The 26,897-nt window shown below is 44.0% G+C and overlaps 2 protein-coding genes across 4 annotated transcripts in view; one reads left to right on the forward strand and one right to left on the reverse strand.

The window, feature by feature from the left end:
- Fam47e (family with sequence similarity 47 member E) overlaps window positions 1-8,979 on the reverse strand; it is a 37,996-nt gene extending 29,017 nt beyond the window's left edge. For both annotated transcript variants that reach the window (XM_045130238.1, XM_045130239.1), the window contains exons 1-3: window positions 8,887-8,979; window positions 2,122-2,488; window positions 91-227 (exon numbers count right to left, since the gene is read on the reverse strand). In XM_045130238.1, coding sequence (XP_044986173.1) covers window positions 91-227; window positions 2,122-2,488; window positions 8,887-8,960 — 578 coding nt within the window. In that variant the 5' untranslated portion in view covers window positions 8,961-8,979. The remainder of the gene's footprint in view (window positions 1-90; window positions 228-2,121; window positions 2,489-8,886) is intronic.
- Window positions 8,980-21,589: 12,610 nt separating this feature from the next.
- Window positions 21,590-26,897, forward strand: part of Scarb2 (scavenger receptor class B member 2) — a 46,272-nt gene continuing 40,964 nt past the window's right edge. The window contains exon 1 of one of the 2 annotated variants that reach the window (XM_004664882.2): window positions 21,590-21,795. In XM_004664882.2, coding sequence (XP_004664939.2) covers window positions 21,679-21,795 — 117 coding nt within the window. In that variant the 5' untranslated portion in view covers window positions 21,590-21,678. Of the gene's footprint in view, window positions 21,796-21,968; window positions 21,989-26,897 lie in introns of those variants that run through there. The other variant, XM_045161736.1, reaches the window with a different exon arrangement.

Raw genomic sequence — 26,897 nt, forward strand, 5'->3', positions numbered from 1 at the left:
TAACTAATAAAAAGTTATTCTCAAAATAAGAATCTTTGAGATGGCAGTCCCGAAAAGGTTTGACAGATGGTAGCCATAAACAATACTTACAGTCTCAGGCATGATAGGGTAGGAGATTTTTCTAAAAGCTGCATGGATTCCATTATTTTCCTGTCATCCTGACAATAAGCCCAAGTGTCCTCGAGCTTCCTCTCAGGGTCGAGGACTTTCAGCACCTTCAATAAGAGCTTCAAAGACAAAACAGACTTAGAGAGGAAGGAAACTGCTGGAAGGGAGTGAGGCTAATCTATAGCAGAACAGGCAGCTTGCCCCTCTGTTTTCCTCTTCAGTGTCACCCCTCAAGGCCTGTGCTAAGTGCTGAGTACCTCACTGCACACTGTGGGTAAGCCTCTTTCACTGGCCATCAGGAGTGGAGGCTTTGTGCTATAGCTCCATCTTTCTAGACAGAATGTTTCTGGCATGATCCTAGCCCCACCTGTTGGAGTGTCTGTAGGATTTCTGTGGCTTTTGACTACTGAGTCCATCCATCCTCCTATGAATGACATTTATCTGCACTTCACCCTTCACATCAACCTACTTGGTCTAAGTTGGCTTAGCTTCTTCTCCATTCCACAGGTAGGTCAGGCCAACCAGAGCCACACTGACTGGCTTAGGGATAGAATAGACTCATGAAAGCTAGGTAATAGAAGTTCTCTGGAATCACACAAAGAGAAGTGTTCTTTTCTACTGTATTTACTCAGTGGGTAGAACTTAAACTGGGAGATGCTAAAGGCCATCTAAACATCAAAAGAGATCCTGGCTCAAAACCAAGCCAATGTACCTAGCCATGGAAATAAGACCCACCTTCCCATGTCATGTTCTTATGCCACTTAACATGTGTGGAAATGATCTCTGGTACTCAGAAGCTCTATGAGAGCCAGAAAGTAAAAAACAGATAGAAAAATCATCAATCAGCAATTCCTTCCTATACACTTCTCTAACATGGGTCATTTATTCATTAAAAATATCCATTATGCACAACCCCATAGTGAATATCAGCAATTCCACTGAGGAGGGACCTCAGTGGAGTGGGGTCAGGGAGGAGAATGATGGTACCAACACATGATGTGTCTATACAAAGTTTCTACATAATAATAAAGAACAGAATAAAGAAACATGTTAAAAGTCAAAAAGCAAGCAAGAAAGAAAGAAGGAAAAAACCCATTCACTTGGGTCTACCATTTGCCAAATATGGGTGGTGCATTGTGAAAGACACAGATAATTTCCTGCCTCATAAGTTTCTGTTCTGGTGAGGAGGAGCCCAGTGATGATGGTGGTTCCTAAGTATCCCCAGAGAGCCAGGATGCCAAAGTGACTGGAGTGGAATGAGGGGAGCGTAGCAGGCTGAGAAGCTAGAGTAGCCAAAGAGTGGGGCAGGGGACAACACACAAGGCCTCCAAGACTGAGCAGGGACCTTCACCTCATGGAGTAAAAGGGGCTTTAGGCAGCAGTATGATGGACTGGATAGGCTGCAGAGTCAGCTGACATATACATCTTAACCTTTGCTCTTCCTCCCTCCTTGTTGGAAAGACAGAATTGGTGCCATTTTGAGACAAAAGAACAGGAGAAATATGCTCAAGGTTATGAAGCTGAACATCAGAAGAAGCCTGGGACATTGAGGACAAAAGAGAGCTACTTTCTGTTCAGGCCTAGACATTGTGGTAAAATTTCCCCCATGGCCTTTCATGTTCTTCTGTCTCTGTTCACTTGTCAGTGAGTACTTGAGGACACTTAGTCACAGCTTAGAGGGACAGAAATGAAACTGAATGATTCCTTACATTGTTTCCTGTCCCCAAAAAGTCACAAGATAAATCCTATTGAGAGAATTTAAGGAGAAAGCTGGAAGCTCTTGCTTTGCATACTGGCTAAGAGGAACAGCTTCACAGGAAGCCAGGGGAGCAGCTGTGAAACTGCCATTCGTGTTTCCCAGGCAGAGGAGGGAAGGCTACCCTGAACCCCTGGAGAACCTTCACCCTGGGAGACACATTCTTCTCTCCTCTTATAAACATGCCTCTCAGGGGGACTTCCTGGGCATCTGGAAAGGGTTATCTTTAGAGTCCCAGGGAAGGCCCCGACAGTCACCTCAGGAAGCAGAGCTTCTTCCAGGTGAGGATAGAGAGTGAAGGGGTGCAGGGCCAGCTGGGCTTCCACATCCTTGGGGAAAGCGTTCTGAACTCTCTGGGCTGCTGAGGGCTTGGACCACCAGGCTGCTTCCTTTGGCAGCTTGTCCTGCCTCTTCTCAGGACCAGGTCTGGGGCCTTTGTCATGAATCTGAGGCAGAATGGCTTCCTTGGGTCCCTGAGCGACCAGGCTTTGGCTCAGTTGGCAGCCTTTCCTGAAGTCACCCAGCTCCTCTCTCACAAATACCCAGCGCTGGCTGTTGAGGCAGCCTGGGAACTTCATCCTGTTGTGCTTTGTAAAAGCCTTAAAAGGCTGGTTCTGTCGGTACCTAGGAGACAACATGCCAGCTGATTTGGATCAGAACTGGGCTGGGAGGAGGTTGTGGGGAGAGAAGAGAGATTCATAGGCAAATATTGAGTTAATACTCTTTGTAAGCCTGACTCTAGCTTTCATTATTCTACTGTGTCATCACCCCTCCCTTGTGTAGGCAATACCATTTCTTGCAGTGGAATTGCATCTTTTATTTGCACACATCTTTAAAACATCTGACTTACTTTTATGTGTAAGTATTCTTTTATAAAAATACTTTATTTATTGACAAGATTTATACATGTATATATGTTTATAATATTCACTTTCCAGTACCTTCTGTTGTGACCCCCACTTGCACTGAACCACTTCTTCCCAATGGGGCCTACGTCTACTTCAATGTCTCTTTTTGTGTGTGTATGTGTGTGAATTTATATGTATGTTAAATTTAATTAATTTATTTATTTGAGAGAGAGAAAGAAAGAGGCAGAAAGAGAGAATGGGTATGCCAGGGCCTCTAGCCACGACAAATGAACTCCAAACACATGCACCACCTTATGCATCTGGCTTACATGGGTACTGGGGAATCAAACCTGGATCCTTAGGCTTTGCAGACAAGCATCTTAACCTCTAAGCCATCTCTCCAGCTTGTGTGTGAGTTTAATTAGGGTTACTTGCATGCTCATGGGTGAGGGGATACTTACTGAAGTATGGTCAACTTACCAGTGCTATACCAGTGAAGAAAATGTCTCTGCCAGAAACCTTTAACTGCCAGTAACTCATCAGGGAGCATAGAGGCCTTGTAAGCTCCTCCACCATTCATGATGGAATTGTGTGTGTGTGTGTTGTTATGTGTTTGTGTGGTATGGTGTGTTTGTGTGGCATATGCACATCTAAGAACCCTTGCAACACCCCATGCACTGTCCTGCAGCTCTCACTTGTGGTGGCCAGAACAGAACACTGGATGTCCTGCCCCATCTCTCTTTTGCCCATTGCTATTTGAGCCAGAGTCTCTTAGTTATTCCAGAATGTGCTACTATTTGCCAGCTCAGGAGATTCTGTGGTCTCTGTTCCTCTTGCAGAACTGGAGTTACAGGTACATGTGGCCACACCCAGCTGTTTCTGTGGATCCTGAAGGTTCAAACTCCACAATTTCAGAACCCTTCAGGCCTTCACGCTTGCACAGGAAGCACACTTAACCATTGAGCCATCTTCTTGGTAATGCTAGCTATTGCGATGTCATGAATGCAATGGGCATGTCACGACCAGAGACAGCATTGCACAGCACTCCTACGCATCCTTCTGGCTCTTCATTCTTTCCATCCCCTCTTCCACAATGTTCCCTGAGCATTGGAAGGGATGACATAGGTGTCCCATTTAGCACTGAGCACTCAACAGTCACTTATTCTAGGCACTTTGATAAGTTTTGAGTCTTCCAAGTACTTGCTACCTACTTCAAAAAGCTGAGAGCAGCACTAATCTATGGGCACAAACATAAATATTTCAAAGGCAGTTTGATGGGCTCAACATATCCATTTAGCTAAACAACAGTAGTAGCTTCCCTCCTAGGGCCATTGACCTCTCCAGCTACTGCTACAAGTTGATTTATTTTTGTTGTTTTTGTTCATATATACACTTATTCAGTAAATGTTCATGTACATATTTCTTTTTAAATTTTATTTTAATATTTCTATGTTTACTTATTTATGAGGAGGGACACAAAGAGAGAGAGAATGGGTGCTATAGGGTCTCGAGCCACTGCAGATGAGCTCCAGATGCATGCACCACCATGTATGTGCATCTGGCTTATGTGGGATTCAGTACCAAGTTAGCCCCTGTGATGATGATCTTCATTGCTTTGTGTTTTAATAAGAATCATAGTAGTTTATATCAAGAAAGAACTTCTTGCAATGACAGAAGTTGTTCTAAGAGCTTTATACATATGGACCTGTTCAAATTTCATAACAACCTGATGAAGCAGGTATTGGTATTATTCTCATGTACATCTAAGTTGAAGCACAAAGAAATTAAAAATAAACACTTGTCAAAGGTTACACAGCTACAAAGTGGTAGAACTGGGATTTCTTTTTGAAACTTTTATTCATTTTTTTTTGAGTGAGTGAAAGAGGCAGAGGGAGAGAGAGAGAGAGAGAGAGAGAAAGAAAGAGAATGGGTTCACCAGGGCTTCTAGCCACTGCAAATGAACTCCAGATACATGTGCTACCTTGTGCATCTGGCTTACATGGGAACTGGGGATTGAACCTGGGTCCTTAAGCTTTGAAGGCAAATGCCTTAACCATTAAGCAATCTCTCCAGCCTGAGAACTGAAAATTTTAATCCAAGTAGTGTGGCACCAGAGAATGGTGCTTAGCCATTATACTAGAGCTTCTAGCACGTGCTTTTTAAACTTTCACATAAGTTATCTGGAATACCAGCTCCTCTTAAAAAGTCAAAAGATTTTCAAGAACTGGAACATTGGGCACAGCTTCCCATGGAGCCACAATTATAATGGCCACCCACTTTAGGCAAACTATGCACTCTCTCTTTCACCACATCCCCCTCTTCTTACTGTCTTCCAGGTAGCCTGCATCACTCAGCTTCCTTCGTCACCACATCCTTGTCTGCATGAAGCAGTTATCACATGAAGATGTGACTGAAGGGACAGCTGGACCATGTCAATGAAAATGATACCAGCTCCGGAATAAACAGGTACCACCAGCCAATGCCTCAGCCTGGCCTTAGAACCTGAGCATATGATTGCCCTAACACCTGCCTTAGCACCTCTTCTATAATGACTCTTTACAACAAACACAATCTTTGCTGTAGACATAACCACACTTATAAGAAATTCTAGACTAGTCCCCATTCTTTTCTAGAGAATCCTAGGAACTTGTTTGCTGTGTTGTATGTATGTGACTTAAGGGCTTGACTTACTTGTATTGTGAAAATCTAGACGTAAGACATAAAAAGGTGACTTTACAAAAAGATGCCCTCTGGGTGGGTTATTGTTATGTAGGTATTGGTGATATAGTGGTGAGCATAGTTGCCCTCCAAAAGGTTGTTCTTTGTCTCCTCTTCCTACTTCTCTTCCTCTTCTTTCTTCAACATAAGGTCTTATGTGTCCCAGGCTGGCCTCAACATTACTATGTAGATGACAATATCCTTGAACTGCCTTCAACTGCTGACCCCTTTGCCTTTACCGCTCAAGTGCTAGGATTATAGGGGTGTGCTGCCAAACCTGGTTTATATGGTGCTGGGTCTCAAACTCAACACTTCATACATTCTAGGCAAGCTCTCTACCAAGTGAGCTTCAACCTCATCCAAATTCTGCATCTTTGTAAACCCATAAATAATCTTGCTTGATCCATAACAAAACTGAAAGTATTTTCGCAAATGTTTCCTAGTTTCATACACAATAGTACAGAGTTACTTCCAGTTGTCTCTTTAAGAATGAAGAAATGGGGCTGGGGAGATGGCTTAATGGTTAAGGTGCTTGCCTATGAAGCCTAAGGACTGAGGTTTGATTCCTCAGTATCCAGGTACATCAGATGCACAAAGTGGAATATGCATCTGGAGTTCATTTGCAGTGGCTAGAGGCCCTAGCATGCCCATTTTCTCCCTCTCTCTCTCTCTCTCTCTCTCTCTCTCTCTCTCTCTCTCTCTCTCTCTCTTCCTCTCTCTCACTCTCTCCTTAAATAAATAAAAAATAATTTAAAAAAGAATAAAGAAATGGGCTGGAGAGATGGCTCAATACTTAACAGCACTTTCTGTGCAAGCATGAAGGTCTGATGGGGCACAAGAGACAGCTTGAGCTTAATCCCCAGGACCCACATAAACAGCTGGGTGTGGTCATACACATCTGTGGCCCCAATTCTATAGGGAGCAGAGACTGAAGAACTGCAGGGCAAAAACAATGGCAAGCTCTGGGATCAGTAAGAGACTCCAGCTCAAGTAAGAATGGACAGGAGAATAAGGCAGGGTGACCCTCAACATTCCCCTCCAACCACTGCAAGTGAGCACATCCCACTACAGACAAGCATATAGGGCACAGCATGGGAACCTATATGTGGATATACCACACACATACACACACACACGCAAAAAAAGAAAAGAATGGAGAGCCAGGTGTGGTGGCGCACACCTTTAATCCCAGCACTTGGGAGGCAGAGGTAGGAGGATAGCCACAAGTTCGAGGCCACCCTGAGAATGCAGAGTGAATTTCAGGTCAGCCTGAGCTGGAGTGAGACCCTACTTTGAAAAGCAAAAAAAAAAAAAAAAAAAAAAAAGGAGAAACAAACTAATTTATCCATACCACAGAACATGCCTTAGCAACAAACAGAAATTGTTGATCCAAAACAATTTAGATGGATCTCAGAAGCTTTATGAGTGAAAGAGGTCAATAACACATTATTATATTACATTATATTATGTTTCTTATATGTTATAAATTTAGCTTACATTCTTTTTATATTTTTTGAGGCAGTGTCTCTCTCTAGCCCAGGCTGACCTGGAACTCACTGGGTAGTCCCAGGCTAGCCTCAAAATCACAGTGATCCTTCTACTTCAGCCTAGCAAGTGCTGGAACTAAAGGCATGCACCACCACACCTAGGCTTAGCTATCATTCTTAAAAGAACAAAATTAGGGGGCTGGTTAAAGGCACTTGCTTGCAAACCCTGATGGTCCAGGTTCAATTCCCCAGTACTCACATAAAGCCAGATGCACAAAGTGGCACATATGCATCTGGAGTTCAATTATAGTAGCAGGAGGCCATTCTCTCTCTCTCTCTCCAAATAACTTAATAACTGTTTTGAGAGACTATGGAAATATTTGGACATGAGGCCTAGCTAACTGACATAAGCCACTAGATGTGGGCCTTGCAAATTCTAGCCTAGCCCTGCTTCCAGTTCATCTCTGCTCCTGAGAATGAGACATGCTACAACCCCCCACCCTTTACAGACAAAGCTGCCCCTGCCACCCACCTTCTCTACCATGATGGATAAATGTCCCCTGAGACTGTGAACTAAAATAAATCCCTTCTCCTTTAATTTGTTTCTGTCAGGTATTGTCACAGCAACAAGTAACTAATAAAGTATTCATGAAATAGTTTATTTCTTGATGACATTCATTCTTGAATTTTTTTTATTAGATATGGACATAATTAGTATGTAAACAACAGGTTTTTGGGGGGGAGGTTTAGTGAGGTAGGGTCTCACTCTAGCCCAGGCTGACCAGGATTCAGTATGTAGTCTCAGGCCTCGAACTCACAGCGATCCTCCTACCTCTGCCTCCCTAGTGCTGTGATTAAAGGCACACACCACCATGCCCAGCTCCCTTGATGACACATTCTTGACATATGACAACATTTCACAGAATGACATGCATATATAGAAGTGCAAGTAAGAGCTAAAGAAATTGGAAGTCTTGTCTAATCACAATTGTACCGATGTCAGTTTCCTGGTTTGGTAATGAAAAAGTGTGTGTGTGTGTGAGAGAGAGAGAGAAAGAGAGAGAGAGAGAGAGAGAGAGACGGCCATTGGAAGCAGCTGGGGGAAAGCTATGTAAGAATTGTTTTGTAATTTTTTGTGAATATACAATTATTTTACAGTAGAAAGGTTTAAATGTAGGAGGATAATAAAGATTCCAAAAAAGCTCATAATTGCTAACATGCACATAGAACTCATCATATATCAGTGCTAGGTGTACTGTGCAAGCTCTGTTAATCCTCACAAGCCTACAAAGCAATTTCATTTTATTGTATCCATTTCTCAGTAAGAAAGAGTGCACACATCTCTAGTCTTAGCACTTGGAGGCTGAGGCCGAAGGATCACTAGCTCAAGGCCAGCCTAGGCTGAATAGTGAGACTCTCAACCTTTCTGATTCTAGACTTGGCATCTTAACCACCACGTTAAAATGCTGCCAAGCCAGCGGAAATCCATTCTCAAGGATTCAGCAAAGCAAAAAGCACCATCAGTCCTTCAAAGTGGCAGCGGCTGGCCCCCAGAACCAGCGAATGACTAAAGGCCAGGTGTCGGTTGTTGCAGACGAAGCTGAACACAGGGATCCAGGGGGTCCAGGGAGACTGGAGGAACAGTTACCCCCGCCCCCATCCCCAGGAAAGAGTGGGTTGACGGCAGGAGAAATCAGAGATCTGAGCTTGCCTACGAGCCGGTGGTTTCACATTTGGCCTGGGGATATCATCTGCATTGGGGGAAGGGATTTGCGGGTATAAAGGCTGACATGTCTTGAGGTGTTGGGGGAAAGTGCTGGTTATTCTATGGCTCAGGCACCGAGGACGTTGAGGAAGAGAGGCTGGCGGAGTCTCCCGACCAACCCCAGTCCGCCACTGTCCATCTGCCCCGCAAGCCCGCAGCGCGGTACCCGCGACATGCGGGATGTGCCCGGCCGAGCTCGCTTACCCCGGCCCGCAGTTCCGGAGCTCCGGCATCCGAGCCAAGGTCCCGGGCTGGAATCGCCGTCCGCGGTCGGCCATGGTGACTCTGGGGCATGAGCACGGCCTGGACTTGTGTGGCTTGTTCCCCGCCGGCCTCCCGGGTCGCTAGGAGATGGTGCAGCCGTGAGCTGCCCCGACATGCCCAGTGATCCATCCTCGCGCAATCCTAGCGCACCGTGCCAGGTACCCGAGCCAGGCCCGCTCCTGCCCCTGCGCCCAGGGGGCCAACACCTGGCCTGGCCTGCTGCGGCCTGGAGAAAGGTCCAGGACTGGGATTAACCAAGCTTCCCTGTGCTGGCAAGGCGCGTTCACCAGCTACCCACTGAAAACTTCCATAAACTAACTAGTCAATTCTTTTCACTGAAGGAAAGAAAGTGAGCAGGAAAGTTAGAGATAGCAAGAGAGAGGGAGAGGGAGAGGGAGAGGGGAGAGGGGAGAGGGGAGAGGGGAGAGGGGAGAGGGGAGAGGGAGAGAGAAAGAGAACAAAATGAAGGGAAGGAATTAGATTGAAGATGTTTTCTTGAAATTCTGGCTTCCTCCACCTCTAAATTCAGGGCAGGTTCTTGGATTTCCTTCAGCTCTTGTGTTTCTGTTGTTTTGGTTTTGGTTTTTTTGAGGGAGGATCTCACTCTAATACAGGCTAATACAGAATTCACTATGAATTCAGGGTGGCCTCCAACTTACGACAACGATCCTTCTACCTCTGCCTCTGTGCTGGGGTCAAAGGCATTCTCCTTTGACCGTTCTCCTCAGAGCTTTTCAGCCCTGGAGTTACCATCCTGCTAGCCTAGTAGGCAGTGGCTGCTGCAAATCCTGATTGCTTAAGGATGTGGGGAAATTTTATTTTTATTGCTTTTTATTCTGAGACAAGATCTTGCAATTTCGTCCAGTCCACTTTTGACTGCTTTTGCTCCAGCCTTCCCTGCGTTGGATTACTTGTACACAGCATTACAGGGGTGTGCCACCCCTGGCTGATAGTGTGATCTAGCTTGTATTCGCTTGCTACTTGTGGGTGTTCATAAATCTAAGTGTGTGGATATTGCTTCCAGAGGAAACAGCAGGAAACATTCTTCAATCGCCAGATTTTTGTAGTCATTTAACTAGAATCTTCTCATCGACAACCTATTTGGGAATAAATCACTTCATTTTTACAAATATATAAAATATCTGGACAGGGTCAAAAGTCCCCTGGCCTGAGTTTCAGAATAGCACATAAATTCCCCAACTAATACTCAGTTCTCAGCTCTTTCTTCCTTTCTCCTGGCTGCTTTATCCCTTAAGGATTAGCTGCCCACTGAACTCAATCTTTTGTTTCTTTGTTTGTTTGTAAAAGCATGTAAGTCATATGCATGTTAAGTAAAAATTAGCCTGAGCTAGATCAGAACCTGTGCATGCAAACATGAAAAGTGACATAGGCGACTGTTCTCAAGTTTGAGTCACAGACCTGCATTTTCCTAATAGCCTGTCAGCAGCTCTCATAGCTGATATTTGGACTTTCCATTCTCACCCCTTGCCTCCCACATTCTTGAATGTAAATAACAGTGTTCCTGGCCTACTTTTCACTTCCAGTACCTCCTGGTCCTCAAATGATTGACATTCAGGCTGGATCTTTGGACAGCTGCCCTTGCCTCTAAGGGGTATGTGACAAAGTCATGTCTCATGTTTTCCCAAGTCCTGAAGATGTTGGGGAAACATAATTAGGATTATAGAGCTGGGAAGGTAACTCAGCAGTTGTATATGCTTAGAATGTACCAGACCCTGGGGATAAGTCCTTACTTAGCATGTGTGTGTGTGGGGGGGGGGGGGGGGAATGCATAGCTCCTGTCATCCCCGAAAACATCTCCATAAAGGCAGAAAAGAAAGAAGACAGTTTTATATTGAACCTGAAAGTGATGTGAATCAAAGGTGATCTGCTTGTGAGACTGCAAAGGCAGAAAGAAATCTTACCCATTTATATAACCAGGCAGACAAACCACTGCATACATCTTCTCAAGTGATAGGGCCTAACAGTACTGCTTGTCACACTTAATTTAGCCTAAATTCACTTGGTACTTGAGCTGGCCGCCTGTGTTAACGGATTGCCTTTTGAACCAGTTACTTTCTTGTTGCTGGGAGCAAATATCTGAGCAAAAGCAACTTAAAGAAGGAAAGAGTTAATTTCAGGATCTGTTTTAAGGGGATATAGTCAGTCATCAAGGTGGAGAAGGAAGGACAGTTAGGAGCATGAAGCACAGCTGGTCACACTGTAGTACAGTAAGCAGGGGCAAACAGAAAGTGAAGCTGGGCTATCAAACCTCACAGCCCCTCCCCACCTCCTCCAGCAAGGCTCCACCTTGGAAAGGTTCTACAATATCCCAAACAGCACCCCCAGTTGTCAAGCACACCACGAGCCTACAGGGGACATTTTAGATGCAAATCACTCCTTTGTTCAAAAGAAAAGTAAAACTTCTCATAGAAAGTGGTAGTTTTGGAAGTTAGAGCCAGGTGCCTGCCAAGTTAGGCTCCTGTCCTCTCACAGAAACTGGGAGATGGAGTACTGTCCTTGCTGGAGATTCTGTTTGAAACAGTTAGCTCTTAGGTCTTTGAAAAAGGTGTTTCTGGGTTGTAAACACAGCCAGAGACTTTTTAAAGACTTGTAAGATTTGCATATACTTTAAAGGGGCAAAGAAAGAATTTGCAATCTCAAGTTTTCTTCTTTTCGTTTGTTTTGTTTTGGATTTGAAATTTAATTTTTGAAACAGAGTCTTCCTCTGTAGCTAAGGCTGGCCTCAAACTTGTGGCAATCCTTTTGCCTCAGCTTCATGACTTCTGGGATTATAGACATACGTACCATACCTCGATGCAAGTTTTCCAGAGTAAATGCTCTGAGACAAGGCAGGAATGGTGGTGTCCCTAGGAAGATTATCTTTCCCTTATTGCACCAGGGAAAGTTACCTTTCCTGGACTCATGTTTATCCTCCAAGTAAATATCTCTTTGCTTCTCTTCTGGAAGGGGAGAGAAGGAAGAAAGGGAGGAGGAGGAGGGAATAATTATAATGTGACTTAAAGAGACAACGGTACTTTTGTCAGAATTTATCCTTGCACTTGGTGTTACTCCTTGCTGTAGAACATTCCCTATGTGCCCATCCTCATCCAGTGTGCTTCAGTAAGGAACTCTGCATAGAGAGTGGTATGATAAAATACTACTAGATTTGAGCTCTATTTTTTTTTTAACTCCATAAGAGGAGGACATACACTTCACTGATTTATGTACCTTAGAAAATAGTGTCATGGTACATAGTGGATGCTCAAAAACTCTCATTGCAAATTTTGCTAAAGTTTTCTATTGAGAACCCTTGCATTTATTGAGCTTTGTTTGTTTGTTTGTAACATGTCTTGTCATAATCTGCTGTTGTCTGGCTAGCCTCAAACTCACTGTATAGCCCAGGCTGGCCTAAAGCTTATAGAATAATAATAGGTCACTGGAAACGTGAAGGGTGTATCTTAACCCTGTGCTTACCTCACAGGGAAGGTGTAAGGGTTAAATATGATGGTTATTTAAAGTACTTAGCACTAAACTAGTACTCAATAATGTTATCACCACGTGTTCTGGTCTGGATATGAATTGTTCCTCTAAAGACTAAAGACTAAAGACTAAAGACTAAAGACTGCTTTCCCTACTGATGGAACCATTGAGAGGTAATTGGGTTAAGAGAGCTCTGGTATTTGTTCAAGGTCATGGCTTTGTGATAGTTTTAGTTATCAGGCATAAGCATATGAGTCTCTTCTTCACAGCTTCCTAGTGGTATTTGTTGTTATTTGCTTGTTTAAAGGTAGATTAGTTTACTGAGTACACTGCAAGGGAACAGTGGGCTGGCATTAACTACAATACTATGTGCATTGTTTTGTTTTATTAGGCCTTTGTTGTTAGGGTTCTGTTAGGGCAAAGTGATTCCATCTTGATTCTGACAACTTTCACTGTCATCAGTCTAGTAACTGGTCATTTCCAGTTAAGGGCTGTGGCAGAATAAAACATCTCACCCCAACAGCATTTCTTTGGCATATTTGAGCTGATTATTCTGAAAAAATACTGACTTCTCTGGACATGGCTCTGAAAATGGCTCTGAAAATCTTCTCTTTTGTGAAAAGAAATCTACACATGTCTACATTAGTGAAGTAAGTAGCAAATGCAGTCAGAGGCGCCTGATGTCTCTCTCTTTCTAGCTGGGATCTTTCTAGCTAGAGAAGACCTTGGAGGTCTGACCGGGAGCTGACCCCTGAGAGGCCTTGTGTGCATTACCAGGTGACCTTTGCACATTATGTGCACCCACTCCTACACTTCCACAGCCTGTGCCACTTGTCTTCTGCCCAGAATCCCCAGCCCCAACTCCTGGAAACATCATATATGGGTCAAATATTTGAGTCTCTTCCTCCCATGCTTTATACCCCAAGAAAACTTACATATTGAAGGGTCAGTCCTTGATACAGCACTGTTCAGAGGTAGGTCTTTGGGGTGGGTGGTGATTAGATCATGTGTCCTTTGACCTCATCAATGGATTAATCCATCCATGGGCTCATAACTTAATGGACTTCTGGGAAATTTTAGGTCTAGGTAAGGGATGTAGACCACTGGGAATGTTTCTTTAAAGGATATGTTTTGTTGTCAGTGGTTCCTCCCACCTCTCTGCTCCCTCACTGTCAGCTTTCACCATGTACCACTTATAGGCGGGCCTGATTAGAGGAAGTAGGTCACTGGAAACGTGAAGGGTGTATCTTAACCCTGGCCTTTTCTGTTCCTGCTTCCTGACTGCTATGAGGTGAACAGCTTTAATGTGAAACAGTGTTCTGCCACAGTGTCCTGCCTCACCACAGCCCAGAAACAAGGGAAACTGTCTAAAGACCAAAACCTTTGAAACCATGAGCCAAACAAGCTTTGCTTTTTCTTCTTCTTTTTCTCTTTGATTCTTTGAGGTAAGGTCTTCTTCTAGCCCAGGCTGACCTGGAATTCACTATGTAGTCTCAGGGTGGCCTTGAACTCATAGCAATCCTACCTCTGCCTCCTGAATGCTGGGATTAAAGGTGTGCACCACCACTCCTAGCTAGTATGTTTTATTTCTGTTCCTCTCTCTGATCCTCCCTTCCCACACCCTGACCAAACACCTATTCTCCACTATTGAAGATGACGGGCCTACTTTGCCCCATGAGTCATTTCCTCATTTTTCTACTTTCCTGTCTCCCCATCAGAAAGAGATACTGAGAACACTTGGTATTCTCATTTAAACAACTTCTACTGATGAAGTGACTCATTGAAGAATAACTGTAAATTCTTGTGTTGTGTGTTCAGTCCTGATTTCACAATTTCCAGGAGATCAGGCTGCTCTGACATTTCACAATATGTTGGTTTTGCCTCACTGAGTTGAAAAGCTATCAAAAAAAAAAAAAAAAAAAACCCTAACCTTCATTTGCTTCTAGAAAATACTATCAAACTACTTTCAGTGAGAACAGATTTCATGTCAGAACTTGTTTTGTAAATTAGTTTTAGATACTGTTCTGAGATTTATTTGTCTCTCCATTTTAATCCAACATCAGGTTGAGGCAGGTGAAGTTATTTTTTCTTTTTCACAGAACTAATCCAAACTACTGCCCCTCTTAGAGGGCCAGGTCACTGAGGACATTGTGATGCCAAACTTTTCAGCAATTTTCATGGCTTTCTTTTTTGTTTTCAATGCACATGAGTCTGGAAGTTCCATTCCCTTGTAAGAGGTTCTGAGTAGGCCTAAGTGTCAAATTGATTTTGGTTTTAGTACTAGCTTGGTTTCTTACTGGCCATATGATGCTGTATTACTTAGACAGTCCCTCTGTATCGTAAGAAGAGTGATGCAGCATCATATGCATGGGGCAGTGTGAGAGTTAAATGAAGTTTTAAAGTCTACTGTCTAGCACAGGGGTCCACAGTACACAAGGGCAGAATTGAGAGTTTCTAGTGGAGATTACTCATTTTTTAATAACCCAGTAAAAATAAAAATAGTAACAACAAAAATTGAAAATAAATAAATAATAAAATAAAATTCTGGGCCTGGTTGTGCATGCTTTTATTCCTAGCACTTGGGAGGCAGAGGTAGGATTGCTGTGAGTTTGAGGCCACCCTGAGACTACGTAGTAAATTCCAGGTCAGCCTGGGCTAGAGGGAGACCCTATTATGACAAACAAACAAAACAAAATGTATTTATGTAAAATAAAATGTCCTGGCCTAGAGTACAAAGACCATCATGGGGAAGTCACTAGGAAGAGGCAGCAGAAAGGACCAGGGACAACCTCACAGTTTCTCTCTGTCCAGACATGGCAAGCCTGTGATAAAACATAATGGTAAGTAAGTTGCATTTCAAGGAATTGCAAGCTGGTTGCACTTCCTGCTTTCTCCTGGTAGTCTTGGATTGGAATATGGAGGGAAAGTTCTTTTTCTTTCTGAATCTTGAATGATTATGGAATCCCAACAAGTACCAAACATCAGTCCTTCATTCCTAAGTGTCCTTGTTCTTCTTAAAGTATCTGGACTTTACAAACATAAGTCATCAGGAAACTCCTGGCTGTCTCCTTGCTTGGGCACCAGCCTCTCTGTCATAGGAATGGTGACCCCTTACGAGCATATGAATCTCCAGAGTGCATCAGGGATATGAGTCCTTGCCTAGCCATAGCCACACCCCAGAGACAAGTCTCATCTGCAGGGTGAGATGATTCTATAGCAATTAAAATAATAACTCAAATTTGTGGTTCAGGAAACATGTTCTGTAGATCAAAAGTGAGGGGGAAGTCTCAAGGGGCACTGAGAAGCTGATCAGAAGTTTAGGGTGTGAGGCCACAAGCCATGAAATGTGCTGTCCTTTGGTAGAGAAGAGGATGAAAGTAACCAGAATGACATCTAGGTCAGGTGCTAAAAAGCTGTGTTAGGTTTCAGGGGAAGAAAAAATACTGTGGGATTGTCATTTTGGGAACATGCATTGCTTTTCAATGCTGTTTATATTTTTTGTAATTAGAGCATTTTGGTCCTAGCACAGTGTTTAGTGCATTTTTTAAATGTGGCACTGGACAGCTGTGCTAAGAGGAATCAAGAAGAAGTTCTTGTTCAGGTTGGACCAGATCTTGACACAGTGGAAAAGCAGGGAAGAGCCTTAAGAGGAAGGTAAACTGAGGACAACTAAGCTGGACACTCTCATTCATGCTCTCCTCACTCAGATGTTTTTGAGTTTGACTTCATCCCCCCTTTTCCATAGCCTTAGACTACTCTAATGGCCCAGACAAGAGGCAGCAAACAACCTCAAGTGCCTGATATTGTGGCATATACCTGTAACCCCCAAAATTAGGAGGTAGAGGCAGTAGAATCATGACTTTAAAGCTAGCCTAGTCCACACATCAAAACCCTGTCTTAAACAACAACAAATATGTGTCTGCCTCTTTCTCTCTCTCTCTCTCAAATAAATAAAGAAATAAAATACATTTTTTTTTAAAGAACAAGGCTTTATCCCACTCCTGCCTCCTCATGAAGGAACTCTTTGCAGTCTCTCCACTCCTCTCCTTTATTTTATTTTTGTTTTGTTCTTGTTTTTGTTTTTCGAGATAGGGTCTCGCTCTAGCCCAGATGACCTGGAATTCACTATGTAGTCTCAGGGCATCCTTGAAATCATGGCAATCCTCCTACCTCTGTCTCCAAAGTGTGGGGATTAAAGGTGTGTGCCACCACACTCAGCTGTTTTTTTTTTCTTTAAGAGAGGTTTTATTAGATTAAGAGGAGAGGAGAAGGCAGAGGTAGGAGGATCATCATGAATTCGAGGCCACCCAGAGACTACATAGTAAATTTGAAGTCAGCCTGAGCTAGAGTGAAACCCTACCTCGAAAAACAAAACAAAACAAAACAAAAGTCTCATGGCTTTCAGGGCTGGAGAGATGGTTTAGCGGTTGAGCACTTGCTTATAAAGCCTAAGAACCTCAGTTCTAGGCTCAATTCCATCAGTACCCATGTAAGCCAGATGCACAAGGTAGCACATGCATCTGGAGTTCGTTTGCAGTGTCTGGAGCCCCTGGTGTGCCCGTTCTCTCTCTTCATCTCTCTTCCTCTCTCTGTCAGGTTCAACTCTCCAGGACCCATGTAAGCCAGATGTACAAGGGCGGGGGCATGCATCTGGAGTTAGTTTGCAGTGGCTGGAGGCCTTGGCTTGCCCATCCTCTCTTTCTCTCTCTCTGTCTCTCTCTCTCCTTGCCTATTTCTGTATCTCTCTCTATCTCTCAAATAAATAAATAAAAACAAAATTTTAAAAAATGTTCATAGAAATGCCAATTGAAACTACATTGAGATTCCATCTTACCTCAGTCAGAATGGGAGTTACTAAGAAAACAAATTAACAACTAATGCTGGCACAGATGTGGATAAAAAGAAACGTTTGTGTGCTGCTAGTGGGAATGTAAACTAGTTCAGCCAGTATGGAGTTTTTTCAAATATACTAAAAATAAATTTACCATATGACTCCTGGGTATTGCCCAAAGTACTGCAAGTCAACTTATCACAGAGATAGTGCATATCAATGTCTGCTGCAATAGATAAGTTATGGAACCAACCTGTCCAAGAACAGAGGAATGAACAAAGCAAATGTACACATTGGAAATTTTCAGCCATAAGGAATGAAGCTCTGTTGTTGGCAGAAAAATGGATGCAACTGAAGATAATCATATTAAGCGAATCAAGCCAATCTCAGGACAAGTACCACAATCCTTGTCTCACTTGTGATTCCTATATGTCATATAGATGTACAAAATTATATATGTATATATGACATGAAAGTAGAAGTGAAATTATCAAGGAGAACAAGTAGACAGAGGTGGGAGGAAGGGAAGGGTAAGGGATTTGAGGAAGGGATACTTCCAGTGTACAATACATGCTTGTATGAAAATGTCCTTATTTAGCAGCATAATGTGCAATGAACATACACAATGACTTTTTTTTTTTTTTTAATTTAGGAGGATAACTGAATTTTAGGCCAGCCGGGACTACAGAGTGACTTCCAGGGCAGCCTGGATTAGAGTGAGACCCTGCTTAAAAAAAAAAAAAAAAAAAAAAAAGACTGGACAGAGAGAGAAAGAGAAGAGAGAGGGAGGGAGAGAACTTAATGAACAATAAAAAAGATGTCCTGGGATTGGTGGCCAGAACTGGAATGAGGGGGATATCTATGCAGTTTGACTTCCAGAGTAAAATGTAAAGCCAGCCAACAGAATCTGACTTTAGATGTTACAGTGGGGCTCAAATCCAGTTAGAGCAGAAACTTGTGAATGATAAGCTCTTATTCAGGTGAGTTAGAAAAGCTTTTTGCTGATTAGGGAAGGAAAAGGCCCACAGATATTATAGCACAACCCCAATTAATGCCTGAGAAAGGGGCAATATGGGTTGGGGGGCTATATGGTCCCTTAAGTAAACTGAGACATGAGGCAGAGAAAGTTGTTTAACCAGCTGAAATTTAAAGCAGCAATAGGGATACAAAACAGGCTGACCATGGCAGGACTTGGGCCAGGGTAAGGCTCCCACTGTGGACACATGAGGACTGGAGCCCACCCAGATGCACTTGCTACAAGGCTCAGAGCAGTTGAATCACTCTACAGCCCACCAGGTTCTACGGATCCTTGGGCTGAATCCCGGGGTTGCTGCCTAAAGACCTTTGGTAGCTGCAGCTGGCTAGAGTGCAGTGACAGGCTCTGCCAATGTCTCAGCCTCTGGCCAGCGCATATCATCTGCTCCAGTTAATCGCTGAATAATAAGCCATGCTAAGACTTGGTGGTTTAAACAACAAGGATCCTTATCCATTCTTAGTAGGAATCAGCAGGGACCATTCATCACTACTGCATTAAGTCTGGAGTCTATGAAACCAAGAACAGGGAGGACATCTCTCTCCCTGTAGGCTCAGGATATTTCCCTACAATCCCACCCATGCTCCCTTTGGGATCACAGTATTGCTTTTTAAAATATTTTTATTTATTTGAGATAGAGAGAAAGAGGCAGACAGAAAGAAAGTGGCCAGGACCTCCTGCCACTGCAAATGAATTCCAGATGTGCCTCTGGCTTCACATGGGTCCTAGTAAATGTACATGGGTACTAGGGAATTGAACCCAGGCCATCAAACTTTGCAAGCAAGTGCTTTTAGCCACTGTGCCATCTCTCCAGATCCCAGCATCACAATTTTGAGGCAGTTGAATGTCCCAGTGGCTCAAAGCCTCCAAGAGTTAAGATTTCTAGAAGTTGCAAGGGATTCATGACTTCCAGGGTGTGGTTGTTCCTGCCATGTCACTAAGTCCATCCCAACATCAAGGGAAGAGGCAATTCCTCTCAAGAGGAGTGGCAAAGAATGGGTTACTATTCTCATCCTGTCTCACCAAGTCCTCAGCAAAACCTTCTGCTTGTCAGTACTGGCAGCAATGCAGAGTAGAACAAGTGAGGGCTTTGAAGACTGCCAACCCTACCTACCTTTTGGCCCAGGCTAGATCTTCCACTGAGCAACTGGTAGAACCTGTTAGGTTACTAAACTCTTTAGAGCCCAGTTTTCTCCTCTGTGAAATGAGGATGATGTATTCCACAAGATCCATAAGAGATTGGTTTTAGGACTACCTCACCCTCCACCCAGTACTCGAATCCCTTGTAGAAAATGACATTTAAAAAATGAAAATGGTAGGGTGTGGTGGCGTATGCCTTTAATCCCAGCACTTGGGAGGCAGAGGTGGGAGGATCACCGAGAGTTTGAGGCCACCCTGAGACTACATAGTTAATTCCAGGTCAGCCTGGACCAGAGTGAGACCCTACCTCAAAAAACAAACAAACAATAAAATAAAATATGAAAATGGGCTGGGTGTGATGGTATACACCTTTAATACTAGCACTTGGGAGACAGAGGTAGGAGGATCACCATAAGTTCGAGGCCACCCTGAGAATACAGAGTGAATTCCGGGTCAACCTGGGCTAGAGTGAGACCCTACCTCAACCTCCCCCCACCAAAAAAAAAAAAAAAAAAAGAATATGGCATAGTGCTTGAATGGAACACATCCTCCCTTATTTAAAATCTTTAAAATCTAGGTTCTTTCTTGTAATACCTAGTAAAATGAAAATTCTGGGTAAAATAGTTGTTGTATTTGAAGAATAGAATCAAGAACATAAATCTGTGCATATTCAATACAGATGCAACTGTCCTAAGACTAATTACATAGTACAATAGCAGCAGCAACATGGCTTCTGTTTGAATATTGCTGTTTTTGTTTATTTAAATATTTTCTATTTGTGATTGGCTGAATCGTCAATGATAAGGAGGACTGACTGATCCATGCCCATAGCATAAGTGAACAGTGGCTCTGCCTCAGCTGCTGAAATATGCCCGTTGGTTTTTATCCCCTATTGGTAGAGAGGTTAGCTTCCTAAAACTGCTTCCAGCCCAAGACTGGGACTGGGCACAGCAAGAACACTAAGGCAGCTATCTGTGATGTGTAGGACTTTGGGGGACAAGTCAGTTTGGCTCAAGCTTCCTCCCTCCCAGCCTCTCATAGCTTTGCTGAACTCCGTAGACATGCACTGCAGCGCCAGGAACTTCCCCCGCATCGCATCTTCCTTTCTTGCCTCTTCCCCTGCCAGAAATCGCACCTATACATCATCTCTAGTTTTCTGTCTGTTCCCACTTGCAAATCGCTTGTAAGCACTTCTTTTGGCATCGTTTCTTCAAAACTGGGACAGTCAGCCCCTAATCCTAGGGCTGGGGTGGGTATTAATTATATGAGTGGTTGCATGTAAAGGTCTGGCATGGAAATAACCCTTATTCACCCAACCAACATTTACTGAGCCCTTGCCCTGTGCATGCTCCGGCTGGGTGCTTAGGACACAATGGTGAGGAAAGCAGACCATAAATACAGTTCAACCTGCCTCAAGCTTCTTGTCCACTCCGTCCAGCAGGACACGAAGAAGCTCTTCAAATCTGACCTCTGGGGACTCAACATTTTTTACCCACACCCTGAGCACTTGAGCCTGCAGTCGATTGGAAACTTCACTTCTATGGTCTTGCTCTTTTATTCCGAGTGTCTTTGCCTTCTGCTTCCTTCTCCATCAGATGCCTTCCTCCTCCTTTGCGGATACATTGTTGCATACATGCCCCCACTTCAAGCGTGAGGTCCCAGTCATCCAGGGAGAAGGGCTGCTGGGACAAATCTCGGCGTGTATCTTGCCACGGCGCTTGCTACAGTGTCAACACCGCTGTAAACAGTATCCAGGCTGACTGCGGTGTTCTGCAGGAATGTTGTCCCATCCATCCAGTCTTCTGTGCCAGGCCCAAGGTGGACCCTCAGCACCTACGTGCAGAGCATAGACGAACCAGGACCCGCTGTTTCGGTCCCCTCCTCGGGATGACCGCAGAGCCTGCGGCGCAGCCGGGCCGAATCGCATTGTCCGCAGCAGGGCACATGACCGGCGGCCTCGCCGGGCCCCGCCCGCTTCCCGCGCAGTCTCTGCCCGTCTCCTCCCCGGCTTGCGGCGAGGCGGATCGGCGGGCGTCACGGGGACGCGCAGTCCCTCAGTCTCCCCAGCGGCCCCCGCCGAGGAGAGCGGAAGCCAGCCGGGTCCTGTCTGGGGCTCGGAAGGCCGCGCTCCGCCCGCCCGCGGCCCGTGCGGGCCGTGCGCCCGGTGCGGGACACCGGAGGGCGCTGCCGGGGAGTCTCCCGGCTTGTGTAGTGGGGTCTTGGGCCCGTGCGGCCAGCGGCGCGAAGAATGGGTCGATGCTGCTTCTATACGGTGGGGACACTGTCCCTGCTCCTGCTGGTGACCAGCGTCACGCTGCTCGTGGCTCGGGTCTTCCAAAAGGCGGTGGACCAGACGATCCAGAAGGTGAGGCGGGGCGGGCTGTGTGCACGCGCGTGTCGGTGTGTGCATTCCCGGGTCACCCTCCCACTGTGGACTGGGTGGGGAAGAGCTGTACTGGAGCACATCCTATGAACCAGCTAGCTTCCTTTACTTGTTGTTTTCCTGGGCTTGGTAGGATGGGGAGGCCCGGACCTGACTTGTTTTCTTTGAAAAATAGGTAAGTGTAAAGATCTTGACTTTTACAAAAGCCTTTCACTCGGGTTTTGTCGTTTGCATTTCAACGCACTCCCTCCACGCACCTGTCTCAAAACAAAACGTCAAAAAGTCTCTGTTGAGGCCTGCTTTCCTTACCCTTCTTCGTAAAGAAGTGAAAGTCCATGGAGGGCACCACAGCAGAGGCACGTTCTGTTGACTGGCTGCCCTGCCTTTGAAGTGCTGTGGGGCTGGAGATGAGAAGTGGCTGGGAGCTCTATTGTGTCCCTGCCTTCCTGGGCTGGGCAGGGCATTTGGCAGGCAGGCCAGGCCTTTGCAGTGAGTGACATTTCATTCATCTCAGTCTGTGCCTAGCACGGACCCAGAGCCTTTGTGTCTTGTACAGACTGCCTGGCTCGCCTGGTCTCAGCCTCCTCCGTGTCCTTCTCAGCCATTAATATGCGTTCAGAATCCTAACCTCTCTCTCCCCGCGGATGATCTGGCTGCAGAGCCCGTCCTGTCCGAAGACTTCTCTATCCAGTGACTGTACTGGCCATTTCTTTGTTTTGCCCTTTCACCTACATCCACCAAGCTGTGTGGAAAGAGGAACAGGAGAGAGTTACTGGGATTACTTTTTCCAAAAAAAAAAAAAAAAAGTCAAGCGGCAGTCTTCTGTGTTACCCCTCATACCTGTACCTCATGTCCCACTGATCTGCACTTGCTGCCAGCCAGGTAAAGTCCAGAAGTCCAGGCTCATCGGCTTTCAGTCACACTGTACTCCTCAATTAATGAGGTTACCTTATTCCAAGTGGCAACAAATACAGTCCTTTAACCGGTTTCCAGAAGTGATCAATTACTTGGAATATGGTAACTAAAGGTAATTTTTTAAAAGTACGTATCAAGGCAAAACTTTTTTTTTTTTTTTGAAGGTAGGGTCTCACTCTAGCCCAGGCTGACCTGGAACTCACTATGTAGTCCCAGGGTGGCCTCAAACTTGCAGTGATCCTCCTACTTCTACCTCCCAAATGCTGGGATTAAAGGCATGTACCACCACGTCCAGCTCTATCATTTTGTTTTTAACAAGTTCTCGTTGCCAAAGAAAGACAAGGCACTGTCTAAGCTTCACAAAGACCATTGTTTCTTGGAGCACCCAAGTTTAAGAAAAAGTTAAAGTGTGTTCTGTCTCTCCTGTCTACATCCAAATCCATGGCGAATTTTAACTGTTGCTTTGGGCGATTGAATGAACCAATGTGAATAGTAAGCAAACTTTCTTGGATAGCTTTAGGTGGTGGTTTCAAAGGAGCTCTATAGGATTAGAGATGTTCCTAGCCATACACACTCAGATTCTGTGTGGATTCCCCTATCTGGGGAGAGAGTGACTGGGAGGCAGCTTCATAGGGCTTCAGTTTGTTTTGGTCTTTACAAGTGGCTTTGTGTATGGGGTGCAGCCTTGATAAGTTATGTGACTAAGGATTTTCAGAGCTGCCCAACCCCAGCTACTAAGCAATGCACAATGTGGTGTCTGATATGAAAGAACAGTGTTAATTTCAGCAGATAGCTTTGGAAATGTTGTAAGTCAACCAGAGGTCATACATTACCACTCTGCTTTTTCCTGGGTAACTTCTAGCACATGAAAATTTTAGGGAAAAAATGGTAACACTACATGTGATGTTGGGCTAGTTGTTTAATCTCTCTTCTTTGTTATTTGTTTTGTTTTGAGACAGGATATATATCCCTGGATAGCATTGTACTCACTATTTAGCCTAGGCTTCCCCAGCCTCATTTTTCTGTGGCTTTTAAGTTGCTAAGCCTCCAACAAACATGCTTATATTTTAGTTTCTCTTTTCCAAGCTCATAACAGCACTGTGACTGGCAGAACTCAGAGAGCTATAAACAGAGGCAGTGTCATTAATTTCCTTGTAGGATTCTTTAACTTCTAAACAGAGTTATCCTCCTCCTCTTCCTGGGCTTTTGAAAATATGATCTTATGATAGCACAATCTATTATATTTTCTTGAACCTCTCACTAATCCATGTTCACCACAAGTTTATTCATCATTAGCAAAACGACATTGGCATGGACCAGTAGTTCTCAGCATAGTCCCTAGACTTTAGGAAGATGCATCAAAGACACTTATGGAGATGCCAGGGGTTGCCTAAACCTGCTGAATCAGACTAATTAGAATGGGATTAAGTTCAGGAGCTGAGCTAACCATGAAATCCTTTACTGATGTGGTGGTGACTGAGGACATTACTATTAATAATTGCTATCATTCTGCATTTACATTAAAGGAAATATAACAATATGGGGAGATTTGTGCCTATGGAAATCACTTTGCTTTACTGTATAATAAACCAAATTCTATTCTGTCAGACCACAACCCAGGGGGCATCTGTTCTGCCAGATGTACTCTTGTTCACAGAGAAGAATCAACAAATGAAAATAAGCTCACAAATGACAACATAGGATGCTGGGGGACATTTATGGCATAAAACATCAAGATATATGACAGATAAGTAAATGATAGGTAGATAATGTACTGAGAAAGGGCTATTTTTAATCAAGTTGGTAAACTAGACAAAAGTAATTAAGGAAAAATAAAGGCTGTCCTAAGTGTTTGTTCCCCCTTCTTCCCCCCCCCCCCCCCGTCTGTCTTGGCTGGAGTCATGTAGCCCAGGCTGACCTCAAACATGAGGATAACCTTGAATTCCTAATCATCTGCTTCCCCCTCCTAAGTGCTGGGACTGTAGGCATGCAGCACCATACCATAAAGCTTGCTGTTTTATTTCTGAGAGCACCTTTCCTATGTTCTTTGGGATTTATTCATTTATTTAACAAGTATTTATGAAATGTCTACTATTTGCAAGGCAGAATGCTAAGAACTATGTCTACAACAGTAAACAGAACAGGGTCCCTGCCCTTATAGACTTCATAATCCAGTTCAAACTTTTAAAAAAGATATTTTATTTTATTTTCATTTATTTATTTGAAAGAGGGAGGGAGAGAGAGAGAGAGAGAGAGAGAGAGAGAGAGAGAAAGGGTGCACCAGGGCCTTTAGCCACTGCAAATGATCTCCAGACACATGTGCCACCTTGTGCTTACATGGGTCCTGGGGAATCAAACCTGGGTCCTTTGGCTTTGCAGGCGAGCACCTTTACCACTAATCCATCTCTCCAGCCCCCAATTCAAGCTTTTTACAAATATAAAGACTTATAGAAATTATTGAGGATCCCAAAGAACTTATGTTATTAAGCTATTGATGCTTACAATATTAAAAATTAAAACTATTTTTTAAAATTTTTTTGTTATTTTTGTTTATTAATTTGAGAGAGACAGAGAGGGACAGAAAGAGGCAGATAGAGAGAGGGAGAGAGAATGGGCACGCCAGGGCCTCCAGCCACTGCAAACAAACTCCAGACGCCTGCGCCCCCTTGTGCATCTGGCTAACGTGGGTCCTGGGGAGTTGAGCCTCAAACCGGGGTCCTGAGGCTTCACAGGCAAGCACTTAACTGCTAAGCCATCTCTCCAGCCCTAAAACTAAAAATTTTGAGAAGCTTTTAAAACACAAAACAACTAGCTGCACATTCATACTCCATTAACCATTAGTAGAGACACCTTAATGCATCGGGAGCCTCCAGAAAACTCCACTTCATACTCACATAGGCAGTGTGCGAGGGTTGGGGAAATAAAATGTTGGTATCCCTGCTAACAGCCAGTTTTCACTCCATGTGCTTCATGAAAGAATCTCAAGGACCCAGGGATCCACGGGTCATGTTCATCAAGGTTTAACTAAATCCATAATGTTAATTTATAGAATGTTTAAAAGTACATACTATCTTTGTTTTATATTTCTGTAAGATCAAGTATTACTAATATTTTCAAGGAACCCAGATTTTCTTTAGTGTGCTGTTCATTTGCTGTGACTTTCTAGCATGCCCATGAGATTTTCAGCAAGACAAGGTGATATGTGTCTGTAATTCCAATACTTAATAGGTGGAAGCAGCAGGATTGTTGTGAATTCAAGGCCAGTTTGGGCTACAGAGTGAAACCCTACCTCAAAAAAAAAAACTAACTAAAACCAAAACAAAACCTGGCTTTCTGACCATTAGTGATTCATTTGATCCTGTGAGTCTCCTGTTTCTCCCTGTCTGCTGACAAAACTAGGTGGGAACACTGGGCTCTCTATAACTCTATAAATGAATTACTGAGTGATTCCCTTCTAGCCTCAGCCCTGCAGGGATTTCCAATCTATAGCACATAATTCAGCATTTTAAGCTAGTTTTAAAGCCTTTAAAAAATATTTTGTTTATTTATTTGAGAGAGAGAGAGAGGCAGGTAGAGAGAAAGAGAATGGCTGTGCCAGGGCCTCTCGCTGCTGTGAATGAATTCCAGATGCATAGGCCACCTTGTGTATCTGGCCTATGTGGATCCTGGGGAATTGAACCTAGGTCCTTTGGCTTTGTATAAGCCATCTCTCCAGCCCTGAAAACTCTTTTTGAAGGTAAAGGTCTTGTTATTTGTTTTGTATCATTTTCTCATTCTGCCACATGCAATAGTTTATCCAAAAAGACAGGAGTTGGAAGGTGTAGCTCAATAGTAGGGTATTTGCTTAACCTACATGAGACCCTAGGATGACCTTCCAGTACCACAAATGAAAAAGAAAGAGAAGGTTTGGGAAGTGGCTTAGCAGTGAAGACACTTGCCTGTAAAGCCAAACGGCCTGGTTCAATTCCCTAGGACCCATGTAAGCCAAATGAACAAGGTGGCAAATGCATCTGCAGTTCATTTGCAGTGGCTAGAAGCCCTGGTGTGCCCATTCTCTCTATCTGCCTCTCTCTCTGACAAATAAATAAAAATTTAAAAAATATTTTAAGAAAAAAAAAAGAGAAAGACCAACACAATTTTTTGATATTTGTATCTATAGTGGAATGGCT

This window comes from Jaculus jaculus, chromosome 11, assembly GCF_020740685.1.
Source record: "Jaculus jaculus isolate mJacJac1 chromosome 11, mJacJac1.mat.Y.cur, whole genome shotgun sequence".
Classification (NCBI taxonomy): Eukaryota; Metazoa; Chordata; class Mammalia; order Rodentia; family Dipodidae; genus Jaculus; species Jaculus jaculus.